The sequence below is a fragment of the Panicum virgatum genome, chromosome 5N (assembly GCF_016808335.1).
Source record: "Panicum virgatum strain AP13 chromosome 5N, P.virgatum_v5, whole genome shotgun sequence".
Classification (NCBI taxonomy): Eukaryota; Viridiplantae; Streptophyta; class Magnoliopsida; order Poales; family Poaceae; genus Panicum; species Panicum virgatum.
The window spans coordinates 18,673,705-18,696,313 of NC_053149.1; the positions used below are offsets into that span (position 1 = coordinate 18,673,705).

The following is a 22,609-nucleotide window of genomic DNA, read 5'->3' on the forward strand; positions in this document are numbered from 1 at the left end:
CCTATACAAATTAGGGAGTTCCTCATGTCAGGTTCCCCTTCATTACGATTTAGAGCTCTGGGTCTTCAGCCCAAAGATTAGGGACTTGCAAAATTGGAAATCCAGGGTCCAGCTTGCTGGTGCTGGCTTCGAGAGATCCTCGACCAAGGAGGACAACGCCCGTAGTTTGCACGACAAACACAAGGAACCAGAACATAATGTGATTGAGTTATTGCCGCATACAGAATGCTGTTGACAGAAGATGCAAATGTAACAACATTTGCAAATGTAAACATTGCTGATCTTAGAGATGACCAAGTAATCTTCCGTTACACAGTTGCTCACCCAGATGAACCACTGAAACTTACTACAGTGAGAAATTTGACAAAATCACGTCACCGAAGAGACAAGCATCACATTCCAGGTGCTTCACCAACGCTGCTCATGCTGGGGCGGGAGTCCACCTTGTACTGCACGCAGCAGCACGCGATTGACAGAAATTCGTTGGTTTATGTGTATGTATAGTAGTACTGTCAGAACCAAGATAACGCTTCAAGCTTAACGCGAAGAACGAACATAAATTGTTACGTTAGAGAAGTACCAAAATAGGGAAACAATACCTAATATCTTTCGAAATGTTAATTTTGAAGCGGCTGTTCTGAATTGGCTTCTCTCGGTCACGAGAGCATCAGCATCAGGGTGGGTCAGAGCTTCAGAGCAATTTGCTTGCCAGATAGAGCAGCCATCCGATATCCGCTCTGTTCAGCTAGTTTGTCAGCCAACCAACCAACAGTGTTTTTCTCTCACACTAAATCAGCATCAGCCACCAGTCACAGTCACTAGTCAGCCAGCAATACTTTTCTTTTAAAATAAATCAGCATCAGCCACAGCCAGCCGAACAGAACAATTGTTTGCGTTCTGCACCCGCCCAGCGTACCACTTATATTTCGGCATCACATTGCGGGTAGGCCGCCACTCACTAGCACATTCGGCATTTGCCAATAAAAGCAAACTTTGCCACTGCCATATCACGCTAGGTCAACAAACTGCATTTCAAGACTGTAAAACATTGTGTTGGAGAACACTTGGCATCAGGTGCCACGGGATCAAACTGGAGAAAGCAGACGCACAGCATCTGGCCGGTATAACATTCGGTATCGGTGATCGTCAGCAAAACTGGGAGGGCTAATTACACAGGTCAGCCAATTCAGGAGGGTTCACCTATCTAAATTTTCACGCAGGATAATCATGGGAAAAAGAAGGGCTATAGATCTGCCGCTTAGTGGGCCGGGCGGACGACGATGGTCGCAGGTTTCACTCAACACTCAATTTTACCAACCCATCCTTTATAAGCTTCATGCCAAGGCTGTTAAATCTTCCTCTTGTATTGAGTAGTTGCCGGGACGCCTTTCTCCTACCAGTCTTCATCATTGCTACAAATTCGTCATAGCTAATCTTGCCATCCTGCATATGTAAATAGAGAGGATATTCATTCAGATGAATGGAGAACCAAAATAACCGTGGTATCGAGGGACCGAAAAAGCGACCAGAGGGGGGTGAATGGGAGCCGATCAAAATTCTTTCATGCGTGCTGAGCGCCCCTCTTGGAAGGACACGTGACGTCGCCGGACCCCTTCCCCAATGGGAGGCGGGTCTGGATGGTCGGTGTTGGCAGCATAGTAACGGGAGCAGTGCCGAGCCTGTCTTGTCCCACGTCGCAGGTTCCACAGTGCTGCTACAGCATCCGGGATGGCGGAGCGGTGATCGGAGTCAGCGGATGGGACCCTGTTCACATCCACTGTGGGAATGGCGGCCCGACGCCGCCTGTCCTTGGTGCCGTGGCGAAGTGGCTGGCCTTTAATGCCTTCGTACGGCGAGCGGTTGGGCGGCGGGGCCGTTTGTCCCTTGTGCCGAGAGACGGCTTCGAGCGAGGCGGAGATGAGTCACCCGCTCGAGGGTAGATCCGCTACCCTCGAGTGAGGCGGAGGTGTGTTGCGCGGTCGAGGGTCCCGAGGGGAGCCCTCGAGCGAGGTGGAAAATGAGTCACCCGCTCGAGGGTAGATCCGCTACCCTCGAGCGAGGCGGAGTTTGTCCGGCGGGCCCTAGAGGGACCCTCGAGCAAGGCGGAGATCGTTTTCGCGGGTTCGAGGGGGATGCGAATGGGCCGCATGCTGGGCTTCTTTGAGTCCTTTCCTTTCTTCCGGATGGGAAATAGGCCGTGTGCCTTTGTGGGCCCAGTTGCCTTAATAGGTGTTTGTGTTTTAAAGCGATCTTAGTACCCCGATTAGGGTGTCCCTAATCGTGGTACCCGATAGTAGCCCCTGAGGCTTTGGTCGAGTCAGGGGATTCGGCCAAAGGGTGATTCGGCGATTTCCCCTTTTGACGTGATCAAACGATGCCGCGCACCCGCCAGACGCGCCTGAGCGCCAGCCCGGCGGATGTGACAACACACCGGTCGGGGTAGTACGCCCGCGGGGGGAGTACTTCGAGGCGCGCGCCTCTTTGTTTGTTTATTTGAAGGACAAGACATGTCCGCGCGGTGAGGGGGGCCAGAGCGACGGTGGCGCCCGCTGCTTGGCAGCTGGTGCTCCCATCGCGCTGTCCCACTCATAGGGCCTTGGCCCCGGCGTTCCTGGTTGCTTTGCGGCACGCCGTTCGAGGGCAGCCGGCCAGAGCCGACACTGCACCGCTTAGCGTCTAGGGGCTCAGCTCCGCTTTGTTTCGTTCGGTCGTGTCTCGACGCGGGGATCGAGGACATCCTTTGCTCGTGGAGTGCCGCGTCATCACGGGCAACACAAGCCTCCGCTCTTCGACAAGCCTGAAGCTTTACGTCCGGCGCAGCTATAAATAGGGGTCGTGGGGTTCCCTTTCTTCTCCAACCTCCCAGCTCTTTCTTCCAGCATCGCCTAAATCTTGTGATGTTCGCTTTGCCCTTTTGTGATCGGCTCCCAGATGGGGCGGCCTGGCTTTTTTAGGCTTTTGGCGCTAGAAGAATGCTTGCGAGCGGTGGGGGAAGACCGGAGTGGGCGTGCGCACCATCCCTCAGCTTCAGTGGGATCAGCAGAAGAGCATTGGGCTCATTGGGTCCTGCTCCTGCGATGTCCCCTAGCCTGAAGGGGGATGGAGTCGCCTGACCGTGGCGATAGCGCCAGGTCTGGTGGCTGTTTTTCGCATCGTCCCCCCCCGGCGACAAGGTTGCTCTCGGGGAGACGGTGCGGAGGGCGCTGTCCGCCAGCTCGACCCCCCGCGTGGTCTTTGGTGGAGGAGACGCTAGAAGAAGGCTTACGAGGAAAGCATCCCGCTGGACTCGTGCGGTCTGCGGGTTGTTCCTCGCATCCCTAGCAGCCTGGCCGTTGCATCAGCTAGGGGCTCGGTGCCTTTCTTCGTCACTCGTTCCTCCCCAAGACAGGGAAAATTGCCACGTAGGTGGCAATGTGTTTGTATCTTTCGATGGCTTCGTGCCGGTAACCCTTTGTAATCTTTATTTGTATTGAGCAATAAAGTCCCCTTTCTCCTCTACAGGGAGGATTACCGAGGGTATAGGGGTGTACAAAGAGTTACGACCCTCGAACATGTGTGAAGTCTCCTCTCGCGGGGGCGCGTCAGCGCACCCGCGGGTGTAGCCCCCGAGGCCTTGGAGGAGCATTTGTGCTCGTCCAAGGGCTACAAACGTTGTCCCACTGGGTAGCTTTACTGGGATGACCGTCCATCGTCTTTTTCAGCCGACAACGACACTCTTTCAGCCGGCCTCGGCACTCTCAGTGCTGGTACAGCGACCCGGCGTTCAGCTTAGCCATTAGGGGAGCGTACGTTAATAGTGGGGGGGGGGGGGGGTTCGGTTATACCCGTGGAGCTTCATAACTGATAGTCGCCGACTTATTCGTGGGTGCGGTTTGAACCGTGGTGTGCGAGGAGCCCTCGAGCCTAGGCCCGTGTGAAGGCGTTCAGGGGAACCCTCGACTTCGATTACAACCCTCGTCGCCCTTCCGCAAGGAGGAGGGGTGAAGCGTACCATGCTACCCATGCCCGGGCCGCGAGCTATGGCTGCTTCAGTGAGCTTTTAGCGGGTTGTCCAAGCGGACGTCCGTGCCCCGTTCGATAAGGGTCGGCTCGTGGTCCATAGACACGTCACATAAAGCGCTTGCGATGGTTCGCTAGGCGGGGCTCGGACCCATTCGATAGGGTCCGAGGGCTCGATGCTCTCCCTCGATGGGATCCCCCTTCTAGGCACCCTCGACTGGCCTTGAACACCGCGTAGGATGTCTCGAACTTCGCGTTCGAGGATAGCTTGTACGGCACATCCCTGCAGTCCCTGACTCTGGCGATCTGGGGCGCCTGTCGAACCCCCTGAAGGGCCAGGCTTCGACCCCCTGATCAGTAAGGCCTCGAAATGCGACTCCTTCGAGGGTGAAGGAACCCTTGGAGGAATATTCCGTCTTGATTCGGAAACGACGCAGAGTCGCGAGTCACGCGCGCGGGTCTTCCGCTGGTGGTGGGCGACGTGGCTCGATTTGTGCGGTGCGGCGCGGGCGCGCCTTTTCAGGCGACAGCCTCGGGTAGATGAAGCGGCGTGGGCGGCGGCTGATGGATGGGATAGCGCAACAGTCGCGCCGCACCCGCCGGTTACCGTGCCGCAGTTATTGCTGCATGCGTGCGTGGGAGACTCCGCGGTCGTGGGGCCCAGCCGTCAGCGAGAGCAAAATCTACCGCACTCAATGCGGTAGATTTGGGCCGTTGCTGCGGCTGCGCCCGTCGTGGTGAAATAAAATGAAGAGGAATGGGTTGTTTGGGCTCACCTGGCCATTTGCCTTCATCCCTCTCCGCCTTCTCCGCCTCCCTTGCATCCTGAACCCGTATCCAAGAGCGAAAAGGAGGAAGAAGGAGGAAAAAGAGAGAGAGAGAGAACCTTAGCCATCCCAGAGCCCTCGCTACCACTTTCCCCCTTGGATTGAAGAAATGTCGGATATCCAGGAGCCTTTGCCATGGGGGAAGTCCTCCGCCACCGTGGTGGTCCTGGAGCAGCTGGTCGCCGACCGGCTGCTGCCGCAGATCACCGACTTGGGGGCGCCGGCGTGGATTTCCCCGCATCCGGATGAAACCGAGCCGAAGCCCCCGCAAGGCTACGTCGTGAGCTTCGTGCGCCTTCACGAGCGAGGCTTCGGCGTCCCCGTCAGCAGGTTCATGAGGGCCTTGTGCGAGTACTACGGAGTGGAGCTGCACAATTTCAGCCCCAACTCCATCTCGCAGGCGGCGGTCTTCGTCGCCGTCTGCGAGGGGTACCTTGGCATTGAAGCCCACTGGGACCTCTGGATCCATCTGTTCTGAGGCGAACTCTTCATCGAGAACGTGCGGGGCCAACCGAGGCGGTTCGCGAGCACCGGTGGCCTGACGCTCCACGTCTGCCCGACCCGGAGGAATTTTTACATCACGAGCAAGATGACGACAAACAACGCCGGGTGGAGCCGAGGATGGTTCTACCTTCGGAACTACAGGGGCGCACTCCCGGTGTTCACTAACAAAGTTCTCCGGGAGCGACCGCCGAAGTGGGACTGGGGGGTGTCGCCCCCATCGCAACAAGCCAAGCTCGAGGGCCTCACCGACGCGCTGGCGCGTCTGGCGAGGAAGGGGCTGACGGCAGCGGCCGTCATCGCGAACTTCCACCGGCAGAGGGTTATCCCTCTCGTGGAAAGGGCCCTGCCGATTTTCGAGCTCACCCCCGGGAGCCAGGTGGAGGGCTCGAGGACGTCGAAAAAGCTCCTTTCCCACACCACCGCCGCCCGGAGGGCGAAGTACGTGGTGGCGGAGTTCCCTCAAAATTCCGAGGATCTCTGGAGGATCAAGATGCGCCCCGAGCCAGGGTACATTTCTCTGGTAAGTTTTGGTTTCGAATTCGCTGTGTGTTGTGTAGTCCCCTTTTCTTGACCCCATCCCGGGCGTGCTTCGCAGGGGTTGAGGTGCGGCTCCTCGAAGCCCCCGGTCCCGGAACAACGCCTGATCAATCACCTCCACGCGGAGAAGATAAAAAGGCGGAAGGACGCGGTGGAGGCAAAGATCAAGAGGAAGAGGAAAAGGAAGGCGAGGAACGACAAGGCGTGCAAGCTCGCTCGCGCGGAGGGGAAGCCGCAGCCCGCCACGCCCGAGTTCTCGGAGGAGGACGAGGAGGAGGCCTCGGATGCCAAGGACCACGCTCTGAGGGGCGACGGGGAAGGTGCGGGCGCGAGCCCCCACCGTTCTACCTATGGGACGAGGACGAGGGGGAGCCGACGGCGCCGGAAGAGACAAGGGCCGTGGCCTTGGCGCACCCATCCCGCGAGGGGGCGGAGCGGGAGTCGTCGCCTTCGGCAGCCGGTGAGGAGACGCCCGTGCCCGAGGTGTCGATCTGTGGCGACGAGGCTGCGGCGGGCGCGGAGTTGTCTGCACTGCCGGCCTTGAGTCACCAGGCCGACACGAGGGGGGCGCCCTCGGGGCAATCTTCAAGGGGTGGCTTGGTGACCCGGGCTCGAAGAAGCGCCACGAGGAAGCGGAGCATGAGTGCTCGATCTGGGTAAGTGAATTGGATTTCGTTTTTGTTGCGTGTTTGGTGGATTTTCTCGATCCCGTTGTCCTCAACTCGTGTCTCTTGATTTCCAGCCCCGGGGCCGTTCCCAAAGATGCGGTGCAGCTTGCCCCAGCCAAGGCTCTAAAGACCGGGGCACGCAGCATGCCGCACACGGCGCCGCAGCCCCTGCCTGCTGTGGATCTCGAGGCGGCGGCCGCGAGGCTACGGGAGGCCATGGCTCGAGGCGCCCAGGCGGCGCAGCAAGCTCGGGCACAGGAGGAGGAGGGTGACGCCGGCCAGAGCGGCGCCGCCCTGGCAGTTACTGAAGTTGAGGCCGGTCACGGCAATGCAGCTAGCGCCGCCCGACCGGACACAGGAGGAGAGACCGGCGGGGGCGCACAGGAGCGCGCTGCCGACCGTGTGGAGGAGGAGACCCTCGTCTTCGAGCCCTCGAGGGCCGAGGGCAAGGGTGTCGCAGAGGAGGAAACAGCGCAAGAGGCGCTGGTGGTGGAAGGAGCCCCCGTCCCGGGGCCCGCGACGAGGGTACTGTCGCGGTAATGCCTGTGCCAACGGCGCAAGGGGGGTGTGACGGCGGTGGTGGAGCTGCCGGACAGCTGCGAGGAGTACGGGGACTCGATGGACACCGACCCCGCTGCTGCGGTGAGCGCCGCCGCGCACATTGCCGAGTTTGCGTCAGCCAGCGCGGGCATGCTCGAGGCGGGGATGTCCGAGGGGGGCCATCTCGGGGCGATCGTCCCGTCCGGGGTCCCCTCGGAGTTCCTCCGCAAGGAGCAAGAGGAGGAGGAAGCCTGGAACAAGCAGATGGGCGTGGGTCGCGAGATCTTGCAAGCCCTCGACCGCGCCTTCACGCTCCACCAGAATGCGGATTACCAGGTCAGCCAGGTAAATACTTCCCCCCCGAAAATTGCTCAGATTCGGTTTAACTTTTACACGTCTTCACCCACGTCCTCCCCTTTGCAGCAGCTGAGGGAAATCTCGCGCGAAAAGAGCGCCGAGATGACCCGGCTGTACTCTCAGATGCGCCAGCTCGGGTAGCACAACGCCGAGCTGGTGCTCAAGAACATTGACGCCAATACGAAAATGGCGGATCTAGGGGCACGTAAGCAGGCGCTGGAGGAGGAGCTGGCACGGGTTGCTAGTGAGCGGGACGTCCAGAGGGCGGCAGCGGAGGAGAAGGCCCGGGAGGCCGAGGCACAAGTTGCCGAGCTGCAGCGCCTTCGGACGGCGCTCGAGGATAGAGCTCGGGAGGCTGAGGCGCAGAGCGCCGAGCTGCAGCGTCTCAGCACCACGCTCGAGCAGCAGAAGGCCGAGCTCCTCCACAAGGAGGTAGCCGTGGTTGCGCTCACCGGGACCCTCCGGGAACAGGGCGAGGCCCTCGAGGGGAAGGAGGTGGCTCTCCAGAACATGGCAGCCACCCTTAGGGAGAAGGAAGCCACCTTGTCCTCGCTCGAAGAGGCCGCCCAGACCCAGAGGGAGGAGGCGCAGAAGAACATCACGGGTGAGTACCTTCGATTTTTTGTCGATTTGTTTCTTTTCGTAGCTGACGTTGATTTCCTTTGCTCAGAGCTGAGGCAGAAGGTGGCGGACGAGACCGCGGCGAAGGAAGAGGTCCACACCGCGCTCACGGCGGCACAGGCGGAATTTGCTGAGCTGGAGCAAACCGCCGTGAGCGTGTGTCAAGAGCTCGAGGGGGAGGGTGCTGTCTCGGGCAGTTCGGTGATCAGCCGCCTGCTCGCGCTGGGCGGTCGGATCGCCGAACACGCCAAGAGCACCTTCCGTCTCAGTGTCCTACGGGCTCTCGCCGTGGCCTCGACACACTACCTCATGGATCTCCAGAGGGTGTCGTCGGGGTACGTCGTTCCCGATGATGCTGATGCGGACGCCGCGTCGGTCATCATGGATGAAGCTGACGCAGCCGCGGAGGAGTTCGCCACCGTCCTCGCCGAGAAGCTCGAAGCAGACATCCCTCCCATCGCCGAATTCGACGCCCCTGAGGGCCCGCAAGGGGGGGATGGTAGCCTGTAGGAAAACTGGGCCTCGAAGCCCATGTAATAGATTAGTGAATATATTATAGTCGCGCTTTGTAATCGCATCCTATGAATATAAGAGATTTTATTTTCGTAATTTGAATGCGTGGCCCGTCGAGGCCTTGTGCGTTCGAGCCTATATTTCTTTACTTTATTTCCGTGTTCTTCGTATGCGACTTAGATGAACATCTGCGAGGAAGTTCGCGTTCATAAGCAATGTAGGCGTAGGGTGGTGAGGGGGGTGCCGTATCCCGGAGGCGTAGGCGGCGCCACGACTCGGCCAGCCCCGTACCGTAGTTGCTTACGCCTCGCGTCCATTTTTTCCAAGGATACGAGAAGCTTAGGGTCGAGACGGAAATATTTCGAAAAAACATTGGCGACTTTTTGGGGACGTTCGGGGGTTCCCCCCGTAGTAGCCCCCGAGGGAGGCTCGGCTTTGCCGAGGGTAAAGCCGAGCGTACCTCAATGTTCGTGCGCATCCGAGCCCTCGAGGGTCCGGAAGGTTCCCAAAAATCAATAAGTAAAGCGTACTTCCTTATTATTTCGGGAAATTGAAAATGCGAGTACGAACAATATACAAATAGCTTCAAATGCTAAGGATAGAAGCGACATAGCTGTTGTATGTTCCAAGCGTTGGTGAGGACTTCGCCGTTTTCGTTCGCCAGCTTGTACGTGCCGGGTTTGAGCACCTCGGCGATTATGTACGGCCCTTCCCATGGAGGTGAGAGCTTGTGGCGGCCCCTGTTGTCCTGTCGGAGCCTCAGCACCAAGTCCCCTTCGTTGAGGTCTCGGCGCCAGACCCTCTGCGCTTGATACCTTCGTAAGGACTGCTGGTAGCGCACAGAGTGGAGGAGCGCCATGTCTCGAGCCTCGTCCACTTGGTCCAGCGAGTCCTCGCGAGCTCGCTGGTTTTGTTGCTCTTGGTATGCCTTGAGCCTTGGCGATCCGTATTCCAAGTCAGTGGGGAGAATGGCCTCGGCGCCGTAGACGAGGAAGAACGGGGAAAAGCCCGTGGCTCTGCTTGGGGTCGTCCTCAGGCTCCAAATGACCGAGGGTAGCTCCGTGAGCCACCTCCGGCTGAATTTGTTCATCTTGTTGAAGATTCTCGGCTTCAGTCCCTAGAGGATCATGCCGTCGGCACGCTCCACTTGCCCGTTCGTCTGTGGGTGTGCCACAGCCGACCAGTCCACACGTATGTGTAAACTGTCGCAGAATGCCAAGAACTTCTTGCCTGTGAACTGGGTGCCGTTGTCGGTGATGATCGAGTTCGGGACCCCGAACCTGAAGACAATGTCGGTGAAGAATAGAACTGCTTGCTCGGATTTGATCTTACCGATGGGTCGAGCCTCGATCCACTTGGAGAATTTGTCGACCGCCACCAGCAAGTGAGTGAAGCCCCCGGGCGCCTTCTTCAGTGGACTGACGAGGTCCAGTACTCACACGGCAAACGGCCACGTGATGGAGATGGTCTGCAGGGCATGGACCGGGAGGTGTGTTTTTCGAGCGTAGTACTGGTAACCTTCGCAGGTCCGCACGACGTCGGTGGCATCGACGACCGTGGTGGGCAAATAAAAACCTTGCCGAAACGCGTTACCCACGAGGGTGTGCGGCGCAGCGTGATGGCCACATATGCCGGCGTGGATGTCGCGGATCAACTCCTTGCCCTCGGGGACGGGGATGCATCGCTGCTTGATGCCCGAGGGACTGCGCTTGTATAGTACGTCATCGATTAGAACGAAGGACTTGGCCCGCCTAGCGAGGTGCCGCGCCTGAGCGCGGTTCGAGGGTAAGACCCCTCGAGTCATACAGTCAATGTACTGGACGCGCCAGTCTCACGAAGTGGAGGCCTCGTCGACTTCCATTGCTTTGGCCTCGTCAGTAGAGGTGGTCCCGAAGTCAATGTCCATGGGCTCGACCCCGTCCGCCGGAGGATTCCCGTCGGGGGACCCGGTGGACGAGAGGCCTGGCTCCGCCGGATCCTTGAATTCGGCGGAGGGCTTGATGATGTCACGAGCGAAGATGTTCGGGGGGACGGTGGTCCGCCCCGACGCGATCTTGGCTAATTCGTCGGCGTCCTCGTTGTACTTGCGCGGGACATGATTGAGCTCCAGGCCATCGAATTTGTCTTTGAGGCGGCGCACTGCATTGCAGTACGCCTTCATCTTCGGGTCGTGATAGCTAGACTCCTTCATGACTTGATCGACGACGAGTTGAGAGTCCCCGCGTACGTCGAGGCGCTTGATGCTGAGTTCGATGGCGATGCGGAGGCCACCGAGGAGGGCCTCGTACTCCGCCATGTTATTCGAAGTGGGGAAATGCAAGCGTATCACGTACCAGATGTGTTCTCCGAGGGGTGAGATGAAGAGGAGGCCGGCACCGGCGCCGGTTTTCATCACCGACCCGTCGATGTACATAGTACAGCATTCGCTCTGGATTTGTGGTGGAGGTAGCTGAGTGTCTGTCCACTCAGCCACGAAGTCAGCCAAGATTTGGGACTTGATCGCCTTGCTAGGGGCGTAGGTGAGTGTTTCTCCCATCAGCTCCACAGACCATTTGGCAATTCTACCCTCGGCTTCCCGGTTGTGGGCTATCTCTTCCAAGGGGAAAGACGAGACCACGGTGACGGGATAAACCTCGAAGTAGTGGCGCAGCTTGCGCCGAGCCAAAACCACTGCGTAGAGCAGCTTTTGAATCTGCGGATAGCGTGTCTTAGTTTCAGACAACACCTCGCTGATGTAGTACACCGGTCGTTGGACGGGCAGAGCATCACCCTCCTCTTGTCTTTCGACCACGATCACCGCGCTGACCACTTGGGTCGTCGCAGCTACATACAGATAGAGGGGCTCGCCATCCGTAGGTGGTGTGAGAATGGGGGCACGGGTGAGCGATGCCTTCAGCCTTTCGAGGGCTTCTTGAGCTTCGGGGGTCCACGTGAAGCGCTCGGTTTTCCTCAAGAGTCGATATAGGGGTAAGCCTTTCTCGCCGAGACGCGAGATGAAACGGCTAAGGGACGCTAGGCATCCCATGACCCTCTGTACCCCCTTTAGGTCTCGGATCGGTCCCATACGAGTGATGGCCGAGACTTTGTCAGGGTTGGGTTCGATGCCCCGCTGGGAGACAATGAAGCCCAAGAGCATGCCTCGAGGCACCCCGAACACGCACTTCTCGGGGTTAAGATTTACCCCTTTGGCTCATAGGCAATCGAATGCGATCCTGAGATCAGCAACCAGGTCGTTCATCTTCCTGGATTTTACAACGATGTCATCGACGTATGCCTCTACACTGCGCCCGAGATGGTCTCCGAAAACGTGGAGCATACACCGCTGGTATGTGGCTCTGGCGTTTCTGAGGCCAAAGGGCATCGTAACGTAGCAGTACATGCTGAAGGGTGTGATAAAAGAAGTCATGAGCTGGTCGGACTCTTTCATCTTGATTTGGTGGTAACCGGAATAAGCATCAAGAAAGGATAGGAGTTCACATCCCGCAGTAGTATCTACAATCTGATCAATTCGTGGCAAAGGAAAGGGAACCTTCGAACATGTCTTATTTAAACTAGTGTAATATACACACATCCTCCAGCTTCCACTCTTTTTCTTCACTGATACTGGATTAGCTAGCCACTCGGGATGGAATACCTCTTTGATGAATCCGGCCGCCAGAAGTTTCTGCAACTCCTCGCCGATCACCCGGCGCTTGAGCTCGTCGAAGCGTCGCAGGCGCTGCTTCACCGGCTTGGAGTTGGGTCGGACATCAAGGGAGTGCTCGGCGACCTCCCTCGGTATGCCAGGCATGTCCGAGGGGCTCCACGCAAAGATGTTTGCGTTGGCGCGGAGGAAATCGACGAGCACCACTTTCTATTTGCCGTCGAGGGTGGCGCTGATCTGCAATGCCTTGTCGTCAGAGTGGCTCGGATCGAGGGGCACTCTCTTGATGCCCTCGGCGGGTTCGAAGCTCCCAGCGTGTCGGTGCGTGGAATCCAAGGCCTCGCTTGCCATTTTGTTAAGGGTGGCTGCGAGGGCCTCGTCCTCCGCTTGAGCTTCCGCGCGCTCAACGCACTCGACGTCGCACTCGTAGGCGTGCTCGAACGAAGAGCCGATGGTGATGACACCCTTTGGACCCGGCATCATGAGCTTGAGGTAGGTGTAGTTGGGGACGGCCATGAACTTGGCGTAGCAAGGCCGACCAAGGATGGCATTATAGGATCCTCAAAACCCAACCACCTCGAAAGTGAGTACCTCCTTGCGGAAGTTGGCTGCTGTGTCGAAGCATACAGGCAGATCGATCTGGCCGAGGGGTTGGACTCGCTTCCCCGGTGCAACGCCATGGAATGGCGACTTGCTGGGGCGAAGCTTGTCCAATCCGTTCCCATGAGCTCCAAGGTGTGGGCGTACATGATGTTGAGGTTGCTGCCTCCGTCCATGAGCACCTTGGAGAAGCGGGTGTTGCCGATGACGGGGTCGACAACGAGCGGATACCGTCTCGGATGCGGGACATAGTCGAGGTAGGATGGCGTGGCTTTGGTAACGGAGAAAACTTCCCGGCGCTCACGCTTGCGCTGCCGAGAAGTCATGTTCGTTGTTGCTCCCCCAAATATTAAGAAGACGTTTTCCACTGGGGGGAACTCGTCATCTCCACCTTTGTCGCCGACATCCTTCTTCTTGTCTTCGTCGCGATGTGCGACGCAGTTGTAGTACTTCTTGAGCATTTCGCATTGCTCGTGGGTATGATTGACCGGGCCCTTGTGGTAAGGGCACGGCTTCTTAAGCATGTCGTCGAACTGGCCACCACCACCTCGAGGGGGGCCTCGAGGTCCTTTGCGGTCCGGGGCGGCAGCGAAGGCCTCCTCGGAGTCCTCTGCCTGCCCCGACCCGCGCTGGTTCGGTGGGACCGGCTTCTTTCCCCTCCTCCCCCGCTTCAGTTTTTTGGCGGGAGCGTTGGGCTTGACGTTGCTGCCCTCCGCGGGCGCATCGTCCTTGCGCTTGCTCGATTTGTCGTCGAAGATGGCACCAACGGCCTCCTCGCCGGTGGCGTAGTTGGTGGCAGCATCGAACAACTCATTGGTGTTGACGGGTCGGCTTCTCGCGAGCTCATGCACCAGATTCCTGCAGGTCGTACCCTCGAGGAAAGCATTGATGACCTCGACGTGGGTGACGCTGGGGAGCTCGGTGCACTGCTTGGAGAAGCATCGCACATAGTCACGCAGGGACTCGCGGGGCTTCTGGCGACACCCTTTGAGGTCCCAGGAGTTCCCAGGGCGCATGTACGTGCCCTAGAAATTGCCCACGAAGATATGGACCAAGTCGGCCCAGTTGTGGATCTGATCCGCAGGCAGGTGCTCGAGCCACGTTCGTGTGGCGTCAGCAAGATGAAGAGGAAGGTTGCGGATGATGACCGCGTCCTCCGTCGCACCGCCTAGCTGGCACGCTAGGCGGTAGTCGTTGAGCCAGACTGCAGGATCAGTCTCGCCCGAGTATTTGACGAGGGTGTTGGGTTGCCGAAAGCGCGGGGGAAAAGATGCGGTTCGGATCTCCCGGCTGAACACCCAGGTGCCCGGAGGCTCCGGGGACTCACCCCTGTCGTGCTCGGGGTCGAAGCGTCCACCCCGTCGAGGGGTGTACCTCCTGCCATCGATGATGTTGCGGGCGTCGCCGTCGCCAGCGTGCCCGCGAGTGTCACGGATTCGCTTCCTCATGGGAACTCTCCCGATGCGCTCGTGCACCAAAGGTGCCTTCGCACCGGGCTCTATGGCTACCTTTCCCTTCCCTGCTGGGGGTGTGTGCACAGAAACCTCGCGGTCCTGATGCGCAGTCCCATCAGGCTGCTCCGGGGCTTTCGAGCGTATACGAGACGTAGAACTCTCGGCCTGCTGCACGGCAGCTTGCTCGATGAGCTCCTGTGCCTCCCGGTGCAGGTTGCGGCCCGAAGGCGTTGAAGGCTCGGGCATGGCTTGAAGTAGGTAGGCCGCAGCGACGAGCTTTTCGCTGGCCGTCTTCAGTTCCGGAGATTTGTCGACGTTGTCGTCGGCCAGGATGCGCTCCCGGGCAATACGTCCCGCCGCCTGGGCGTGTGCACCACGCACGGTCCGCTGCTGCTCGAGTGCGGCGCGCAGCTCCTGGGTTTGTTGACGCTGCTCGTCGAGCTTGGCTTGAAGCTCATTGAGCTGCGCCAGTTGAGCTTGTCCCGCCGCCGAGCTCGACGAGGAAGGGGCTGCAGGTGGAACCACCGGTTGGTTTGCCTGCGCATCCACCCCGTCGTCCCTGTCGTTCCGCCCGTCTGCGAGGTCCGCCATGAAGCACTCCCGGGAAGGATCGAAATCCCCTTCACTGGAATCTTCGGAGCAGGTGAGGCAGTAAGCCATCGCCAGCTGAAACGAGCGAAGAGCGTCGGGGTCGCGAACCCCGGAGTAGTCCCCGGCCTCCTCGGCCGGGAAGTTGTTCATGAAGAAGTTGATGTCGTCGGCGATCGAGCTCGCCGTCTCGGAGTAGGATTCGTCAGGAGACGACGCGATGAGGCTGCGGGTCGACAGAAGATGATGACCAGGCAGATCCTCGTGCTCGATGAAGTTAGCGCTGGTTGATGAGATGTAGGCGGCGGCGTTGCGCATCTCGAAAGGGAAGGGTGATGGCGAGGTCGAACCCCCCTAGGGAGCACTAGTGCTGCCGCAGAAGACTGTGCCGGCTCAGATGACGTCGAGGCACGTGATGACGAGGCGGTGGCCCCGTCGATCATGATGCTGAGTTGCGATATGCCAGCCTCGACCCATGCGGGGGAGCTGTGGCGTGCCGCACGACGCCGCTCCGCGCGTTCTTGTCGCGAACGCTGGCCCGAGCGCCTGTTGCGCCGGGCTGGTGAAGTCGGGGTGACGGGGTTGCATCCGGGCGAGAGGAGCTGCATGAGGTAACCGTTGTCGGTTGCTCTAAACTCGAGACTCCCGAACCGGATCATGCGTCCTGCTGGGAGCGGATCCGAAACACCCATGGGGTATCGGTTGAATCTGCCTGCCATCCCTGGAGATCAAATGGGAAAAAGAGAGAAAATGTCACGCAGAGTCCCCTACCTGGCGCGCCAACTGTCGGTGTCCCGACCCGGGGGCCCGGATGCCAACTAGTAAATGCTGCGTGTTTCCTCGTCCCAGATGATGATGCAAGAGGCAACACAGTAACGCACGGTTTATCCTGGTTCCGGCCGCGAGGCCGTACGTCCAACAAAGGGGGTGTGCGAGGGCACTGTATTATCTTGCACCCGGAGTGCTTGTAGCAGGGGATACAAGCGAGGCGAGAGAGGGAGGGAAGCTCCCAAGTCTCTGCTAGAAGTGGAGTCGATTGAAATGAGTGCTTAGTAGTCCCTGAACGTCCTCTTGGAAGAGAGAAGCTAGAGAGAGAGAGAGACCAGCCCGGCTAAAGGAAGCCCGCCTCCTCCTTTTATAGTCACAAGGAGCGGCGGTGCACATGAGTGGGGGCACGGAAGTCGTCGTTTTCCCCTGAATCGCGGGGTACAGTGGTCGGATACTGTAGGAAGTACACTGTGGGAAGGCGGCGTGCGTCGCAGTCGTCCTGGATATCGTCCTTGGTCCTGCGAAGATCGTGCCGGTCGTCTTGCCAGCCCCTGCAGGCGGCGTAGTCGTCGCGGATGTATGGTCTTCTATATATGGCGTGGTGACATTCGGTGGGCCCTACGGATTAGGGTCCCGCATCCACCAGCACCAGTGGTAGCGGGGCGCGCGGCAGCCCCGGACCCCCTGGTCGGAGTGCGGGCGTGCACACTAAGAGTTCCGGGGGACGCGTGGAGGTCCCGGACTCCTCAAGGGGGGAGACCCGGGGCTCCGTCCATGCGTGCTGAGCGCCCCTCTTGGAAGGACACGTGACGTCGCCAGACCCCCTTCCCCAGTGGGAGGCGGGTCTGGATGGTCGGTGTTGGCAGCATAGTAACGGGAGCAGTGCCGAGCCTGTCTTGTCCCGCGTCGCAGGTTCCACAGTGCTGCTACAGCATCCGGGATGGCGGAGCAGTGACCGGAGTCAGCGGATGGGACCCTGGTCACATCCACTGTGGGAATGGCGGTCCGACGCCGCCTGTCCTTGGTGCCGTGGCGAAGTGGCTGGCCTTTAATGCCTTTGTACGGCGAGCGGTTGGGCGGCGGGGCCGTTTGTCCCTTGTGCCGAGAGACGGCTTCGAGCGAGGCGGAGATGAGTCATCCGCTCGAGGGTAGATCCGCTACCCTCGAGCGAGGCGGAGGTGTGTTGCGCGGTCGAGGGTCCCGAGGGGAGCCCTCGAGCGAGGCGGAAAATGAGTCACCCGCTCGAGGGTAGATCCGCTACCCTCGAGCGAGGCGGAGTTTGTCCGGCGGGCCCTAGAGGGACCCTCAAGCGAGGCGGAGATCGTTTTCGCGGGTTCGAGGGGGATGCGAATGGGCCGCATGCTGGGCTTCTTTGAGTCGTTTCCTTTCTTCCGGATGGGAAACAGGCCATGGGGCTTTGTGGGCCCAGTTGCCTTAACAGGTGTTTGTGTTTTAAAGCGATCTTAGTACCCCGATTAGGGTGTCCCTAATCGTGGTACCCGACAGATATGAAAGAATGCATAATGACCTTATCAGTGTCAACTTCGTGCAATATGTCATTCACCGCTTCCTTGCTATCAGCTGCTCCATCACCCACTAGAGCCTCTCGAAGCTTCTCAGGCTCAATGAAGCCATTCCCATCCTTGTCAAAAAATAGGAAGGCCCGCCGATGGTGCTCGTCATTTGCCATCCTTTTTAAATGAAGTGAGACAGCCAAAAATTCTCCATATTCGAGTGCTCCCCTACCATTTGTATCCACCTGAATACCACCACGGTTGATCAAAGATGTGCAGTGTGTACAATTCAATAAAAAGAAATGCAGTGTACAAGTCAACTAGTACCAATTCAATAATCTACCCTCCTCTCGCTACCAAGACGAGCCAAAGATTCTCAAGTGATATCACATATCATTTGGATCTACTAGTCTATCAACCCGTGCTCTTGCACGGACTAATTAGAATTAATATAAGAATAAGGTCAATAATTATAATTATCTATCTCACACTCTTTTCATCTATTAAATAGTTTAATACATACTCTAAAATATATATGTTCATTATTTAGTTACAATAGATTTCATTTTATGCACCTCCATATGTATTCAATATATGTTTAGTTGAACTATTTGTTTGTGAAGTGGTATTCTTATCTCTTCCATCATACATGAATATATGGTGACATATATCGTGAGTAGTATCTTTATATAAATAATAATAATATAAATAATATTAACAATGATAGAAATAGTAACTTTAGAAATTTATATTGGTGCACTTTAATATATTATTAGAATTATATAATTTAGATTCAGATTAATAAGTAATTTAACTTGTAATAATAATGACATAATTGGATAATTTATATGCAAATTTATGGGGTATTTGTATTATTTTTATAATGGAATAGGTGGGTAATTTACAGAAAGATTAGGAGGTTACTTTAAATTTTTTTATAATTGCAGAGGTGGGTAATTTAGATACATGTTTAGGGGGTTACTTTAGTCTATTTTCATAATGGCAGAGATGGGTAATTTATTAGAAAAGATAACAGATCCGATGGTTATTATAATTAGAGTTGTTGGATTGATGACCGGATGTTTCTGATTTTTTGAAAATTTATAGGATTTCTCTACTTTTTCAGAGTGTCCACCTAGGATCCTAGGTGACTTCACGTGAAGGCTCCTTTGGAGCCTCCAATTAGTAATACTAAGATTGTCAAACTGAATTCATCACCAGAGAACTCAAAAACTTAAAGCAACTCCCTCAAAAAGAACCATAGCAGATGGCTAGCGGAAATTATATAATGAGCAAGGTGACAGACTCTCAACTTCTCAATTCAACTATCAGTGAGTGTGGAATAACTTCTTTCAAACTAGACGAGGAAAACACATTGGTTTGAGATAAGGACAATTATCAATTATCTCAGGAAATGGTTGTTTGATAGAAATCATCCCATCTTGCCTGAAGCCTGCCAATAAGCAGTCAACTAATTCCTATATATCATTGGCGGTGGCATTACTAGCTCACAGAGTGTAGGAAAAATTCATGCACGAAAATGAATACGCCCTAGCTTTGTCAACCGGGAATCTCTTGCCATTCAAAGGAATGCCAAACACATCAACACAATTTTCCATTTCAAAACAATGAGATACTATCCAAGCAAGCAGAAGGAAAATGGACATATGTGATTGAACGAAACTGTCTATTTGACCTCACTAGGTATGCTCAGGAGTCAGGTCAGATGGATATTTGATATTATAATTGAATACAACTAGGGCATATACCATATACCATATATGTATAAAAGTCACCCGGGAAAATTCTAGGCCACAATAGTCACCCCAGGAGTTAGGAATATTTGGTTGATGTGAGTGCAAAGTGGAAGATGGCATTAAAAGGCGTGCACTACAATAACTGGGAAAGATTATGAAGTTGGTTCAAGATGTCTTTCCATGAAATTCCTATCATGTCTGCAGTTCTTCAGTGTATCAAATCTTTCTTATACCATTTCTATTAACATTTGGTTTGTTCACGACCTAAAGATTCCTCCAAGGAAATACAGGAATCTAATCTTGCTTGTTTCAATGCGTACTGGAGGAGGATTCTTTGAAATACTTACAGCTTCAATGAGCATCTGCATTTCCGATTCCACAAGTTGAGAACCAAGTTTTGCTAGTCCAGTCTTTAGTTCTTGATAAGATACAATCCCATCGTTGTCAGCATCCATAGTCTTGAACATCTCCTTTATGTCTTCAACTTCCTCGGCAGAGAAATGATCAGCAATGACCTAGTGAAATACATAAACCAGATCTTGTCAGTCAAATTTTCATTGCTATGGTTGAGTTAAGAAAGAATTGAACATGCAACTAGGATGAAAAGGTTAGATGAGCCAGATGCAGACCCTTAGATCCCTTCTTTTGAATCTACTCATCCTTGAAAATTCTTTGAGCCTCCATCTCACAATATCACGAAGAGGAACCTTATTAGGAGCTTTCTTTTTTTGAAGCCAAGGATGTTGTGTATTTTTTTTTCAAAAGGAAAAACATTGTCAGGGTTTCCCAAAGAAAAATGACAAATTGAGGTAAAAAAGTATTTATACCATAACAGCAAATTTACGGCAGGAAAACAGATTAAAAAGGTTATAGAAATATTTGTAAAATAATACATCATTTGTGCTACAGATATTGTCCTACTCGTAAGGATAGTTCCATATAAACATCAAGCTGTAAAGAGGTGCACCTCCTTTTTGATCCAAACATTTCTTAGGTTTTAGGCTCTTAGCACTAATATAACATTCCATAAAAAAAATGCAAATCAACGATAGTGCACATCATAACTAAATTTAGGCCAAGTCTACCATATTAAGTATTCATTATGTCATGTAAACTGTCTGAAAAAAATAAAAAGGTAGAAGATAACTTAGCATGTTCTAAGCATATCTCATTATTTTACATAACTTGGCATGCCATTTGGAATAACTCTTTCCTTTAGAGGGGGGGAGGGGGGGTGGAGTTGAATAGTCGTGTTTCCAAGCCGCCGAGGCAACCGGGCGGATAACCCGACACTCTCAGCGCCAACGGCCCGCTCTAGCATCAGGCCCCGCTTCGAGGTTGTCGTGAGGGATATCTGGGGCACCCTGGCCTGCGGAGCAGAATAGGTCATAAAAAAAGGATCATCGAGATCCGGAGCGTCGCCATTCTCATTGCCAGCGGACCTGTCGCTTTCTCCTTCTGTCAGCCTCCCCCTCCCCCCCGGTATGACACTACGAGATGCGGACATTCCACGCCACCTTGCAGGATTTTAACCCCCACCACTCCTACACCTCATCCAACTGCTGGTCCATGCAGTGCTGCCCCCGGTTTACCCTCGGACGAGCCCCTATGAACCAAGGACAACTAAGTCATGAGGACGGGGAGTCCTTCACTCATCCGAGCCCCTATGCACCAAGAAAAAACTCAGTCCATGAGGAGCGAAGGAGAAAAGATCCAAACAAAGGACACCATGGAGCAGGAGAAAGCTTACCAGGTTCGGAGGGTTCCTCGCACCAAACGCCTCCAGACAGCCGACTGTAAATATGGAGGCCCCATTTGGGAGGAACTCTTCCATATGCGGACCACCTCGGCGAAGGCAAGTCCTTAGGACCCTTGGGGTCAGATCATCCGCCCCGCAGTATAGGAAGAGTGCATGCTCCCACTTTTTCAGCGGTTGGACCTAGCGCTCGACGGACGTCTGGAGGAGCCTAGCGCCGGTGAGGCCATGCTACACGCAGTCGCTAATGACATCGATGACCGCATCACCACCTGCCGGTAGCTGGGCGGGCACTTCCATTCCCAAGACTTCCTCTTCTTGGGGCACGGCGCCAGTGAAGGTAGGGTGGTGGCCCTTTGTGGGGTTTTGGATGTAGAACCACCCCTCGTACCGGCCTCGGTTGGAGGTCGGCGTTGGCACTCACTAGTAGTGGCTGGATAGCTTCGAGTGGATCTGGACGGCCACCCCGCCCAGCCCACCGGCGCATAGTCATGGCCCGGCTTTACCACCCGTAGGCCTCAAATCTTGAAAAGCCGTAGGAATAAAGCCATGTGAGGGGGATGCCGAGGAACGCCTCACAGAGTTCATGAACATGGTGAGTTGCACTACCACCTTGAGATTCAGGCGCTGCAACTTGATGTCGACCATGTTGAGGAAGTCGCAGAAGAATTCGTGTGCTGACAGGCAACAGCCCCAAACCGTGCACCAGAAAATCCAGTAAGGAACGACCTCACCATCGAGGGGGTAAGGGAATGGCTCCACATAGACGCGCCACCAGCCGCCCTCCTCCTCCGGAGGAAGGATACCCCTGACCCCGTAACCCTCCAGAACCTTCTGGGGAACTGTTGACACCACTGGGACATCACCGGTGCGAAGGAAGCAGAGGCAAGTAGTAAAGAGGAAGCAAGGAGGGTCGAGGCGCGCCAGGGGAAGCAATGCTCTCCCTGGCAATTCGATCCCTGCGAACTCGCTAGCATCCGATGGTGGATGGGGGCGGAGTAGAAGAAGAGGCAAGCGGGGGGGGGGGGGGGGGGGGGGGGTGTGCGAAAGAGAGGAGAAGTGACAAATTTATACCTTCCAGAAGGCGAACCGTTGCCTCGAGGAAGGGGCTGTGGAGGACACCACGACATCATGGTGGGCCCACTTCGCGACCCGTCAAGTTTTGAATAGCGAGATAGATGGGAAGACCAGCAGCCCCAAGCGCCACTCGGCGACTCCTCCTCTCCCTTGGACCCACAAGTGGGCCCACGTGCGGGCATGGAGGGCAGCTTGACTACGAGCGCCTAGGAAAAAAGAAGGTACACAACAAATGAACATGGCACCAAAGCTGAAACAAACTCTTTCATTAGTTCATTAGGCCCTGTTTGGTTCATGTGTAGTACTACTAGCACACATTTCCCGAGAAAAGAATCTTCAATGTATGGAGTACTAAACGAAGTTTATTTGCAAAACCTTTTCACGGATGGGTGTAACTTTTCACGACGAATCTAATGATAGTAATTAATTGATGATTGGCTACAGTTATGCTACAGTAACCATCCTCGAATCGTGCGGTCAAAGACCTCGTTAGGTTCGTCTCGCGAAGTAGAACACGGCTGTGGAGTTAGTTTTATAAATTACGTTTATTTAGTACCCTTAATTATTGGTCAAAATTTTTGTGCTACTTGCGCTAACCTAAACCAAACAGGGCCTTAATAAGGGATCAATCCCGAATACATGGTGGGGGCATTGGCCGAGGGTCATGTACAAAACAAGAAATGCAGGGGCCGACATTTGAGATGACACATGAAAATCAAGTGTGGTGCCCTCGCCTAGGCCGTGATAGGCACAGCATACGCGCGATAATCGCGACACACCATCAATGATCCCAAACACCTCTTCCCACTAGAGGGCCCCTTACTTGGGACTTGGCGAGAAGTGTGAACCCCGCCATAGCCATCATCGATGAGCATTGGTACCTCCG

At 55.4% G+C, this 22,609-nt stretch overlaps 1 protein-coding gene across 1 annotated transcript; it reads right to left on the minus strand.

Moving 5' to 3' along the window:
* Positions 1-989: 989 nt before the first annotated feature.
* On the minus strand, positions 990-21,655 carry LOC120673775 (calcium-dependent protein kinase 3-like). The gene is made up of 5 exons (XM_039954780.1): positions 20,641-21,655; positions 19,520-20,554; positions 19,238-19,405; positions 17,148-17,378; positions 990-1,443 (listed from the first exon to the last, which is right to left on the minus strand). The coding sequence occupies exons 2-5, from the start codon at positions 19,547-19,549 to the stop codon at positions 1,294-1,296; spliced, it is 579 nt and encodes a 192-aa protein (XP_039810714.1). The 5' UTR covers positions 19,550-20,554; positions 20,641-21,655; the 3' UTR covers positions 990-1,293.
* Between the last annotated feature and the right edge of the window lie 954 nt (positions 21,656-22,609).

Bases quoted from the DNA above. Each gene is read 5' to 3' on its own strand.
- LOC120673775 (XM_039954780.1), bottom strand. From the start codon at position 19,549: ATGAGTAGATTCAAAAGAAGGGATCTAAGG. The intron at 19,406-19,519 runs GTCTGCATCTGG...GTATTTCACTAG, and splicing joins TCAAAAGAAGGGATCTAAGG to GTCATTGCTGATCATTTCTC. The intron at 1,444-17,147 runs GTCATTATGCAT...TTACATATGCAG, and splicing joins ACGAAGTTGACACTGATAAG to GATGGCAAGATTAGCTATGA.